General features: G+C 37.3%; 1 protein-coding gene across 1 annotated transcript in view; it reads right to left on the bottom strand.

The window, feature by feature from the left end:
* The window catches only part of LOC136040331 (eukaryotic elongation factor 2 kinase-like), a gene marked incomplete in the record, with an annotated part of 89,486 nt that overhangs the window by 57,142 nt on the left and 18,873 nt on the right, over window positions 1–13,471 (bottom strand). Inside the window, 2 exon segments of the mRNA XM_065724572.1 lie at window positions 4,268–4,440; window positions 11,775–11,907. Coding sequence (XP_065580644.1) covers window positions 4,268–4,440; window positions 11,775–11,907 — 306 coding nt within the window.

Here is a 13,471-nt window from a genome sequence, read left to right as displayed (position 1 = left end):
AATAACAAGAACTAAGAGCTCATATGGCCCTTGTGACGAGGCCGGACGACACAAGAGCCAAGAGCTCATATGGTTTGAGCTCTAGCACAATTCTAAGAATCAACAGATTGATTTAAAAGGAAAATCAGAGGCTTAATGTCGGTCGGGATTTACAATAAGAGCTTTTGAGTCACGAGGTCCTTCTAAATATCAAAATTCATTAAGATCCGATCACCCACTCACAGGTTAGAAATACCTCATTTTGTCTACTTTTTCCTCTCCCTTCAGCCCCCAAGATGGTGTAATCGGGGAAAACGACTTCATCCAGTCAATTTGTGCAGCTCCCGGACACACCTACCAATTTCCATCGTCCTAGCACGTCCGGGAGCACCAAACTCGCCAAAGCACTGAACGCCAACCCCTAACTCCCCCAAAGAGGGGAGTATTTGCCACATTTGCTTATTCTACCCACCAAGTTTCATCCCGAATTCTCTACTCTAAGCGTTTTCCAAGATTTTCGGTTTCCACCTCCAACTCCCCCCAATGTCAACAGATCTGGCCAGTATTTGAAATAAGAGCTCTGAGACATAAGTTCCTTCTAAATATCAAATTTCATTAAGATCCGGTCACCCGTTCTTAGGATTAAAATTCCTCAATTTTTTTAATTTTTCCAAATCAACACCCCCCAGCTCCTCCAAAGTGAAAAGATCCGTTCCAATTCTGTCAATCACGTATCTAGAACTTGTGCTTATTCTTCCCATCAAGTTTCATCCTTATCTATCCACTCTAAGCGTTTTCCAAGATTTCTGTTACCCCCCTCCAGCCCCCCCATGTCAGCGGATCCGATTCGAATTGAAAACGGAGCATCTGAGACATAAGATCCTTCTATATATCAAGTTTCATTAAGATCCGATCACCCATTCGTAAGATAAAGATACCTCAATTTTCACGTTTTCCAAGAATTCCGGTTTCCCTCTCCAACTCCCCCCAATGTCACCGGATCTAGTCCGGATTTAAAATAAGAGCTCTAAAGCACAAGATCCTTCTAAATATGAAATTTCATTAAGATCTGATCACCCGTTTGTAAGTTACAAATACCTCATTTTTCCAATTTTTCCAAATTACTACCTCCCTCTCCCCAAGCTTCACCAAAGAGGGCAGATCCGTCCAGTTATGTCAGTCACGGATCTTGGACATGTTTTTATTTCTCCCACCAAGTTTCATCCTAATCTCTCCGCTTTAAGTGTTTTCCAAGATTTCCGCCCCCCCCCCCCAATGACGCTGGATCCGGTCGGGATTTAAAATGAAAGATCTGAGTTATGAGGTCCTTCTAAATATAAAATTTCAGTAAGATAGGATCACTCCTTCGTAAGTTAAAAATACCTCATTTTTTCTAATTTTTCAAATTTACCCCCCCCCCCCCGAACTCCCGAAAAAATAGCGGATCCGTTCCGGTTATGTCAATCACGTATCTAGGACTTCTGCTTATTTTTCCCACCAAGTTTCATCCTGATCCCTCTACTCTAAGCGTTGTCAAAGATTTTAGGTCCCCCCCAACTCCCCCATATGTCACTGGATCCAGAGCGGATCCGTTCCAGTTATGTCAGTCACGTATCTTGGACTTATTTTTATTCTTCCCACCAAGTTTCATCCTGATCTCTCCGCTTTCATTAAGATCCGATTACTCCTTCATAAGTTAAAAATACCTCATTTTTTCTAATTTTTCAGAATTAACCCTCCCCGCAACTCCCCCAAACAGAGCAGATCCGTTCCGATTATGTAAATAACGTATCTAGGACTTCTGCTTATTTTTCCTACCAAGTTTCATCCCGATCCCTCCACTCGAAGCGTTTTCCAAGATTTTAGGTCCCCCCTCCACCTCCCCCAATGTCACCGAATCTGGTCGGGATTTCAAATAAAAGCTCTGAGACAAGATATCCTTCCAAACATCAAATTTCATTAAGATGCCATCACCCGTTTGTAAGTTCAAAATACTTAATTTTTCTATTTTTTCCGAATTAACCGGCCCCCCAATCCCCCCAGATCGTCAAATTGGGAAAACAATTATTTCTAATTTAATCTAGTCCGGTCCCTGATACGCCTGCCAAATTTCATTGTCCTAGCTTACCTGAAAGTCCCTAAAGTAGCAAAACCGGGACAGACCGACAGACCGATAGAATTTGCGATCGCTATATGTCACTTGGTTAATACCAAGTGCCATAAAAACCAAAAACAAAATAAAAAATATAACCTATATTTTGGTGGTAACAGTTTTTTATTGTTTTAAAAAGAAGAGTTGCGAGAAAGAATCAAACTTTGGCGCAAGGAGCGGGGTGTCGAGGAGGAAAAGCCCCTTTCATATACGGAGTAATTTCTGTTCGTTTTAAGTTTTAATGTCGCTCCTTACTTTCATTTAAAAAAAATTGTTTTTTTTTATTTAATTTCTGTAAGTTTTTGAATTAATGCATGTCTGATTTTGGCTCTCCGTACATAAATTACTAAAATGAAATTTGCATATTAATTCTTTTTTTGGGGTAAATGGCTTTCTCTTAGTTTTGATCAGACGATTTCGAGAAATAAGGGGTGGGGAAGAAGGTCAAGTTGCCCTCCAATTTTTCGGTTACTCAAAAAGGCGACTAGATCTTTTAATTTTTAAAGAACGTTTTTATTTGTAAAAAAAAACGTAACTTAAGAATTAACTTACGTAACAAACGTACATAACTTACGTAACTTACGTTACGTTTTATCCCAATTCTTTAAGAATGACCCCTGAATCAGAAAGGCCGTAGAATAAATAGTTGAAATTATTTAAAAAATTTTTAGCATAAAGAGCGAAGTATTTATCTCCTCCTAAATACCTCGCTCTTTATGCTAAAGTATTTTTAGAACCTTTCATATGCGTAATAATCTCTGTTCGTTTTAAGTTTTAATGCCTCTCCTTACTTTCAATTGAAAAAACTTTTTCATGTTTATATTTTCATTGTTTTTTTATAGTAATGCTAGAAAGTCCTGCGCCCTTTTCATTGAATTTCTCTTCCCCCATGAAATACTCCTCCAAGGAAAGATCCTCCCAAATAGCCCCCTCCCCTGAACCCCACACCCAAACAAAAAAAATCCCCCTGATAACGTCGGTACACTTCCCAGTAACCATTACTGTATGTAAACATTGGTCAAAGTTTGTAACTTGCAGCCCCTCCCCCAGGGACTGTGGGGGGTAAGTCATCCCCAAAGACATAGTTATTATGGTTTTCGACTATGCGGAACAAAATGGCTATCTCAAAATTTTGATCCGTTGACTTTGGGAAAAAAAATGAGCGTGGGAGGGGGCCTAGGTGCCCTCCAATTTTTTTGGTCACTTAAAAAGGGCACTAGAACTTTTACACTCTAGGACCACTTGGTCGATACGATGACCCCTGGAAAAAAAAAAAAAAAAAAAAAAAAAAAAACAAATAAACACGCACCCGTGATTTGTCTTCTGGCAAAAAATACGAAATTCCACATTTTTGTAGATTGGACCTTGGAATTTTTTCTATAGGGTTCTCTGATACGCTGAATGCGATGGTGTAATTTTCGTTAAGATGCTATGACTTTTAGGGGGTATTACCCCCTATTTTCCAAAATAAGGCAAATTTTCTCAGGCTCGTAACTTTTGATGACAAAGACTAAATTTGATGAAACTTATATATTTAAAATCAGCATAAAAATCCGATTCTTTTGATATATCTTTTAGTATCGAAATTCCGTTTTTTAGAGTTTCGTTTACTATTGAGCCGGGTCGCTCCTTACTACAGTTCGTTACCACGAACTGTTTGATACTTCGCGGATCAATGCCCTGCCTTGGTAAGACGTGGCGCAAGGATTCATCCTTGCAACAGGAAAGTTGGGCGACTAGCTAGCGTCTTATCCCTGTAAAAAAGACCCACCAACTGAAACGTTGATTCGACGGCCGATGCACCAGCAATGGCTCTGGAGGACCTTTATTTCTCTTGGGTAAGCTCAGTCTATAATTACAGGGTTCTTTAGAATATTTTACGGGCAGAGGGGGTTAAATGCTCCAAAATTTCTTAGACTTCGGCAGGGGTACTAATTCACGAAAATGTAGGGGGGAGACATTTTAATTTTTTTATGAAAATGACAAAAACGGCATTTTTACAATGCTAGGGGAGAATTGCCCTTCTACCAATTGGCAACCCTAGACTCTAGAGACTTTAGACCTTGCCTAGAGTCCTTGGCAGATTCTTGCTCTTGTACAAGTAGCCTATAATTGGTTTTTTGTTTGAATACTTACATTCGAAAGCATTCTCGCATCGCACCATGTCCAAAGGGGGTACTTTCCATTCTCACTGTGACCTCATCTCTGACCCATTCTTTCTTCAAGGCATTATATCGATGTCGTATTGCTTTTTCTGTTGGGAAATCTTCAAAATGGAATTTTTCCCATGGGTCGTTCATTGATCTTATCTAGAAAAAAAGTTACACAAATTTTTAATTATAGCCAGGGCATGTCTTCACTGGGGTCCAAAACTAAGCGAAGTTTAGAGAAAAATAGGTCTAATATTTGCAGGACCAATAAGCAAACATCCATACAAAGTATTCCAACTATTCAATGGAGTCTGAGTTCCTTCAATGTCCAACAAGACCTGCATAATTAAGGCGATGTGGCACCTCAAAAAAATCATCCTATCTCGTTCATGGTACTTGTATGATATAGCGCCGACCTAATAAACTTCATCTAAATTGAACCTGTTTCTCTGACACTCAATCCTAAAGAAATGTACCTAAGTATGATAGTGATAAGGAGCAAAGGAGGTCTAAGTGAAGGAGTGAAGTGAGAGAAGGAGGCGATACCCAAAACTCTTGTTTGTAGTGATTTTTGTTTGTTTCAAGCTTGATTTGCATATTCAATTTAAGCTTCGCTCGTTTTAAGATTTATTTATTCATTTACATTAGTATCTATTGTATGTTTCTTTGCATTGATTGTTTATTTAATTTCTGTTCATTTTAGGCTTCATTTTTTCTTTAATAGTAATTTCTGGTCGTTTTGAATTTCAATTTTAACAGGTATTTGTATCTGCTGATCTTAAGTTTAAGTTGGCCTTTACTTTTCTTTTAAAAACTTCTTTTTCGGAAAGTTTTTTATTTAATTTTTAACAAAATCGCTATCTCAAAATTTTTATCAGATGCATTTGGGGAAAAAATCCGTGGGAGGGTACTCTTCCATAAAGACCTTATATGCCCCCGGGGTTAAGTTACAACCCTTCCCCAAGCTCGGGGGGATGCATGTTGCCCAAAGTTTTTGTTATCTGATAGTTGAGCTGTTTCAAACAAACTGACTATCTCAATATTTTCATCGGATACATTTGGGGAAAAGAGGGTGTGTGTCTTCAGGGGGAAGAGTAGATGCCCTCCCATCACTTTTGACTTATAAAAAGGCAACTAGAACTTTTAATTTCATATCAGATGAGCCTCCTCCGAAGTTTATACGACCACCTTTTACATAAAAACCTTATATACCCCGGGGGCATAACTTAATACACTTGCCGCGGGCTCTGGGGGGTTGTGTCAACGCCAGAATAGCTATCTCAAATCAGATGGATTTGGGGAACAAAGAGCAGGTTTCCCTCTTTTGACCTTTTAAAAAGTGAGCTAAAACTTTCACTTTCCAATCAAATGAGCCCCCTCTGAAGTCTGTTCGAGTATCCCTTCCAAAAACCATATATGCCCCAAGGGCACAACTTAAAACGCCTGCCCCCAGGCGCTAGGGGGTTGTGTTGACCCCAGAATTACTTTGTCTAATTTTGAGCTATTTTAAACAAAATCTCAAAATTTTATCGGATGCATTTGAGGATAAAAGAACATGGGGAGAGTAGTTGCCCTCTGATCACTTTTTACTCTTCAAAGGACTCTAGAACTTCCGATTTCCAATCGAATGAGCCTCTTCCAAAGTTTATACGACCATCCCTTCCATAAAAACTTTTATACCACAGGGCATAACTTAAAACAATTGCACCACGGCTTTGGGGGGTTGTTGTCACCCAAGGAGTTTTTTTTTATCAGACTTTTGAACTATTTTTAACAAAATAACTGTCTCAAAATTTTTATTGGGTGGATATGGCGAAAAAGGGCGTGGGGGGGTAGTTGGGATCTGATTTCTTTTGAATTTTAAATAGGGAACTCGAATTTTCAATTTCCAGTCAAATAAGCCCCCTCTTAAGTTTATACGAGTACCCCTTCCGTAAGAGCCGTATATGCCCCAGGGCTTAACTTGCAACGCCTGTCCCGGGACCCTGGGAAATTGTGTCAACCACGGAGTTTTTGTTACCGTATTTTTGAACAATTTTTAACGATTTCGCTATCTCAAACTTTTTAGCGGATGCAGTTGGAGAAAAAAGGTGTGGGAGGGGATAGTTGCCCTTCGATCAATTTTGACTCTTAAAAAGGACACTAGAACTTTCTAAAAGGACACTGAATTTCTAATTCAGTAAGCCCACCTCCGAAATTTATATGAAAACCCTTTCCATATGAAGTGCCTCCATGGAAAAAAAAATAAATAATAAAACATTGGAGCCTTTACTGCAGGCAACGCTATAGCGTTTATAATATGTTCCTTTTGAAAAATTCAGAGACACACCAAGGCCAAATCGAGGAGGGTTACTGGGTTCAATCCGCCCTCCCCCCTTCGCCCCCAGAATTTTGTAATGACTCTTCAAACGTAACAAAACGTATGTTACCTATTTTTATGCCTTTTTTAAAGTTTTGTTTGTAACCTCCCCCCCCCTGAAAATAACCCCACTTCAAAAAATAAACTTGGATATACCCTAGACATCCAACCCCTTTGCTCGAAATCTTATGATTTTCCACATATTTTCCTACATCATTCGAATAAATCAGAATTGTCTTCACTGTTTTTACGTCTTTACCCCCCCCCCCCCCCTCAACTTCTAGATTTCAGAACCATGCTTGACCACTGTCATTACTATGACTTCCAAGATTCTATCTAAGTTGTGAGACTTAGCTTCGTATTCTTCTAAATGTTTTTTTTTGCAGCAAAAACAATACATATAACTAAACTATTCTATTTTCTTGCATCTTCACTGCGATCACCATCCTTAGTAGTAAATATTTTTGTTCTAAAAACAAAGTTTTTTAAGCCGAACAAAAAACAAATTAGTACTTCACAGTTCATGCAGCATTTCTACGATACTAGCTTAAATAAACCAACTAATAATCCTGAAAACTAGTACTTTACTGAAAACACAATTTGAACCCGAAAAATTAGGATATCCTAAAAGGAGTAAAGAAGTTTTTGAATAGCCTACAGGAAACAAAAGACCAATTTATAAGGCTCTGGGTATTCTTCCACATTCTATCATATTGGTATGTTGTATAAAATTCAAATGCTCTAAAAACTCAGGCAAACTCAGTTTCAGAAAAGCACTAGTTCGCTAGGCTGTTGTTCGGTCTTTACTTGGTTGCAGCTGCTGCTGTTAACAAAATACTACCCAGGTAAGTGAGGCTACCCAAACAATCGATTTTTTTTGTTACCTACGTCACCTTTTCATCTTTACTTACCCCTAGACTAAACGACTTGGTCTTTTTAACATAGTTTTCAAACTACCCTAGAGTCCTGAACCCTCAAACTTCCAAAAATCCAATCACTTTGGCGACATTTGATCTAGCATTTGATATAGTGTTCTCCCATAGCCTTGTATGTGCTGCTTAGGATCAAGTCCATCAAGTCCAATCACCTTGGCGACATTTGATCTAGCATTTGATATAGTGTTCTCCCATAGCCTTGTATGTGCTGCTTAGGATCAAGTCCATCAAGTCCAATCACTTTGGCAACATTTGATCTAGCATTTGATATAGTGTTCTCCCATAGCCTTGTATGTGCTGCTTAGGATCAAGTCCATCAAGTCCAATCACTTTGGCAACATTTGATCTAGCATTTGATATAGTGTTCTCCCATAGCCTTGTATGTGCTGCTTAGGATCAAGTCCATCAAAATGATCCATACAAACGAGGATATAGCACAATATTATTTAACTCCTGATTCCGCGCCGAATGACTCTGAAGCTTGGCTTATGGCTTTGAAGCATAGGCACTCCAAAAAGCGGATGAAAATTTGCTAGATATTTTCCAGAGAAATTGCCTACATATGGTTCTGGGTACCCGGCTGACTGGCCGTGTTTTAAACAGTAGGCTACATAAAAAAAAAATGTGGTTCAATCCCTCTTTTTATGGCTGTAATGAAAGAAAGGTGGAGATGGCTAGGGCAAGTTGTGCGGATTAAGAATGACAGATTGACGAAGATTGTCCTTTTCGGCCGACAGTCTAGGACTAAATGGGAAGCAACTCGTCCTCGTCTTGGGTGGGAGGACGTCATAAAGAAAGATTTAAAGGAAATGGATACTTCCTGGGAGGGTGTAAAAAGGGTGGCTTTGAATAGATTGGGATGGATGAGGAGTGTGCGTAGCTGTGTTGGCCCCAGAAGGATTGGTGCTGATTTGAGTTGTAAGTAGCAGTAGTAGTAGTAGTATTCCACGGCAAAGGAACTACTAACGCCACTTCCTACCTTAAAATTTCATCTTAAATGGTATAATAAGGTTCGTAACGATCCTAAACTTTAGTAAGCGTCAAGAGGGAGGGGGGTGAACTATCCACCATCTGATGCTTACCTCAGAACACCACGTGTTCCACACATTTCCACCATGCTTGGCAGAGTTTTGGCCAAGCTCGGCTCACACCCCCTGGTTAAGTGATTTCTGAAAATGGGCACCCTCTCGGGAGGCGTATGCCAAAACTCGAGAGAGCAAGTTTCTCTGTGTTTTAATCGTCATTTAAAACAATTAGAAGTGATCCCGCCTGTTTGCCCCTTCATTGGTCTCTTATATGTGGGCATAATAATACTAGATGAAATCGCACCTTCATATCCTTCGATCCAACAGCCAATCCAAACCTATAATAGATACGGTCTCAATATTACGATGATAACAAATTTAGAGTGATATTCTACTTTAGTGGTGTGACTACTACTACTACTCCCAATAACAACGCACTGTAGCACCAAGCCGCCTGAGGCCAACACAGCTATGGAAGCTCATCCTCCATCCCAATCAATTCAAAGCCTTCTTATTTAAACCCTCTCAGGAAGTTCCCATTTCTTTTAAATCTTTCTTTATGACATCCTCCCACCCCACACAAGGACGACCTGCTTTCCGTTTCGCCCTTTCGAAAAGGACAGTATTCGGCAATCTATCGCCCTTCATAACGTTCATAACGTGGCCAAGCCATCTCAACATTTCTTTTATTTTAGCCCTAGAAAGCGGGTTTGAATCACACTTTTCGTAGAGCCTACAGTTTGAAATACGGTCAGTCAGCCGGGTACTCACAAAATCCGTAGGTAATTTATCTGGAAGACATCTAGTAAAACTTTATCCGCTTTTCGGAGCGCCCATGCTTCAGAGTCATATTTGACCACTGTCATTCTAATCTTGGTTTGTTCCAACATTCTAATCTTGGTTTGCAGATTTATCTTCCTATTCTTCGAAACTTTTTTTAACTGTGAAAAAAACACCCTGAACCTTGGCTTATTCGCAATATCACCCAAAATTGGCCACGGACCGTAGAATTTATGACCCTGGATAAAGAATACGTCGGTGCCACGTCAGTTTACGTCGGTGCCTACCCCATTGCAGCTCTCATGAAGCGTCAGACGGAATTCTTATACTGAGTTGTCAAGTAGCCGTAGCTTTGCCATTTTGATGCGTCATTAAGTATCTGTCTGTATTTATATAATACCTAAGTTTTTGTTCACTCCTCTTTATTTATTAACTCTATTTGCAGTCTTGTACCGTTTTTCGAATGGGTAATAAAATTATATATAAAATATGGGCAATAAAATTGGCAAATGGCAAATGGACAATAAAATTATATATCTATCTATTATTTTGATTATGATTCGTATTAAGACAAGCCACTACTTCAAATAAGACGGGGGCTAATCATAATACATTTTTTCTTGTATAGGATGTATAGTATGTATATCAAACAGTTCGTGGTAACGAACAGCTGTAAGGAGCGACCCGGCTCAATAGTAACCAAAACTCTAAAAAACGGGATTTTGATACCAATATCTACATCAAAAGAATCGCATTTTAGTGCTTATTTTAAATATATAAGTTTCATCAAGTTTAGTCTTACCCATCAAAAGTTACGAGCCTGAGAAAATTTGCCTTATTTTAGAAAATAGGGGGAAACACCCCCTAAAAGTCACAGAATCTTAACGAAAATCCCACCGTCAGATTCAGAGTACCAGAGAACCCTACTGTAGAAGTTTCAAGCTCCTATCTACAAAAACGTGGAATTTTGTATTTTTTGCCAGAAGGCAGATCACGGATGCGTGTCTATTTGTTGTTTTTTTTTTTTTTTTTCTCTCTCTCTCCATGGGTGATCGTATCAAACCAGTGGTCCTAGAATGTTGCGAAAGGGCTCATTCTAACGGAAATGAAAAGTTCTAGTGCCCTTTTTAAGTGACAAAACAAATTGAAGGGCACCTTGGCCCCCTCCCACCCTAATTATTTTCCCAAAGTCACCGGATCGAAATTCTGAGAAAGCCATTTTATTCAACAGAGTTGAAAAACCTTTTTAAGGACGACTTACTCCCCCACAGTCCCCGTGGGAGGGGCTACAAGTTACAAACTTTGACCAGTGCTTACATATAATAATGGTTATTGGGAAGTGTACAGACGTTTTCAGGGGAATTTTTTTGGTTTGGGGGGAGGGACTGAGAAGAGGGGTATATGTTGGGGGAACTTTCCATGGAGGAAGTTTTCATGGGGAAAGAAAATTTCCATGAGCGGAGCGCAGGGTTTTCTAGCATTATTAAAAAAAAACAATGAAAAAATAAATATGAAAAAGTTGTTTCAACTGAAAGTAAGGAGCAGCATTAAAACTTAAAACGAACAGAAATTATTGCGCATATAAGGGTTCACTTCCTCCTAATACCTCACTCTTTGCGCTAAAGAATTTTCAGTAACTTCAATTATTTATTCTACGGCCTTTGTGATTCAGGGGTCATTCTTAAGGAATTGGGACAAAATTTAAGCTTTAGCGTAAAGAGCGAGGTACTGACGAGAGAGTGAACCCCCTCATATATGTAATAAAAACATGCGAATACAGAAGTTCGTTACGTAAGCTAATTTGTAAGTTACGTATATCTTTTACTAATAAAAACGTTCGTAAAAAATTAAAAGTTCTAGTTGCCTATTTAAGTAACCAAGAAATTGGAGGGCAACTAGGCCTCCTCCCCCGCTCCTTATATTCTCAATATTATTCGATCAACACTATGAGAAAGCCATTTAGCCAAAAATAAATACGCTAATTTCGTTTTAATTATTCATCTGCGGAGAGCCAATATCAAAACATGCATTAATTCAAAAACGTCCAGAAATTAAATAAAAAAACATGTTTTTAACTGAAAGTAAGGAGCGACATTAAAACTTAAAACGAACAGAAATTACTTCGTATATGAAAGGGGCTGCTCCCTCATCAACGCCCCGCTCTTTACGCTAAAGTTTTTTACTGTTTTAAAAAGTAGAGTTGAGAGAAAGAGTCAAACTTTAGCGCAAAGAGCGGGGCGTTGATGAGGGAGCAGCCCCTTTTCTGTTCGTTTTAAGTTTTAATGTCACTTTTTACTTTCAATTAAAAAACTAGTTTTTTTATTTAATGATGTAATAGGATGTATAGGATGTAATACAACAATGTACAGGATGTAATAGAATGTAACAAAATACCTTGGCAACAGCGTTTTTCCAGGCTTGAAAGCTTTTGCTCTTTCTAAGACAAGGTTCATGTTTTCTTTTTTGACCCATTGCAACTGAAAAGTATTTAGCATCGGGTACTTTATCCTTTGTAATTGAGTCCTCACTGCAAACAAATAAAAATGAATGGATAAAAAAAAGAAGGAAACTAAGAATCAGAAAAAAAAAATTATATTTATATTTTTGAGTTATTGCCTAAGTTTGGAGAATTTAAGAAGCTTTTTTTTATATGGATGCACCACTTCTCCCAGGTATCGTGAGACTTCTTCTAGGGACCTAATCATTGAGGTGGAAAGACTTATGGAGAGAGTTTTAGAGGCACGGGAGAAATAATTTTGGTACTAATCTGTTAGCCAGAACACACACAAGAATCTGGATCTACAGGTAAGGGGTTGAAACAACTGAGTCGCTAGGGATATATATATATATATATATATATATATATATATATATATATATATATATATATATATATATATATATATATATATATATATATATATATATATATATATATATATATATATATATATATATATATATATATATGTATATATATATATATATATATATATATATATATATATAAATATATATATATATATTATATATATATATATATATATATATATATATATTATATATATATATATATACATTTATATATATATATATATATATATATATATATATATATATATATATATATATATATATATATATATATATATATATACATCTATATATATAGATATATATATATATATATACATATATATATATATATATATATATATATATATATATATATATATATATATATATATATATATATATATATATATATATATATATATATATATATAAAATTCGGGCTGTATATTTGCACATTAGGGAGAGAGGTTGGGGGTTAAGTATAGCGGGGCTGCGTACAAAATATAACCTAACCTAACCAAAATATCAACTAAATACTTATCAAAATATAGCTGCAATGTAGGTTTCCACCGAGCCGAAGCTAATTATTTCCGTATTAAAACAGCAATGAACCGGTTATTGTCTGATTTTATAGATCCACGAGTGTGTATTGGCTAACACATAAGTACCATAACTTCAATGTATTGAGTGCTGTTATTCGACTTGATCAATTTTGTGCAATTTTTCGTCTGTCTTTTTCTTAATTAAATAAAAAAAAACAAGTTTTTTTAACTGAAAGTAAGGAGCGACATTAAAACTTAAAACGAACAGAAATTACCCCGTATATGAAAGGGACTGCTCCTTCTTCAACGCCTTGCTCTTTGCACTAAAGTTTGACTCTTTCTCTCAACTCTACTTTTTAAAACAGTAAACAGTAAAAACTTGAATATTTAAAATCAGCATTAAAATGCGATTCTTTTGATGCAACTATTGGTATCAAAATTCCGTTTTTTAGAGTTTTGGTTACTATTGAGCCGGGTCGCTCCTTACTACAGTTCGTTACCACGAACTGTTTGATTTCTAAAAAATTAACTTAAAGAGGCATAGACTGGACAAATTGGTCCCACAGAAACATAACGTGTTACCTCAAATAAAAAAGTTATGAGCAATTGCGGTTTAAAGTTGAAGTACGAAGGAGAGTAGGTATGTAATCTAATTGTTTATATTGGTTAACTGGTGACTTACACAACCCTATG

Source organism: Artemia franciscana, chromosome 20 (genome assembly GCF_032884065.1).
Source record: "Artemia franciscana chromosome 20, ASM3288406v1, whole genome shotgun sequence".
In the NCBI taxonomy this organism is placed as follows: Eukaryota; Metazoa; Arthropoda; class Branchiopoda; order Anostraca; family Artemiidae; genus Artemia; species Artemia franciscana.
Note: the sequence above shows the minus strand (reverse complement) of the source record. Positions and strands in the feature narration are given on the sequence as shown.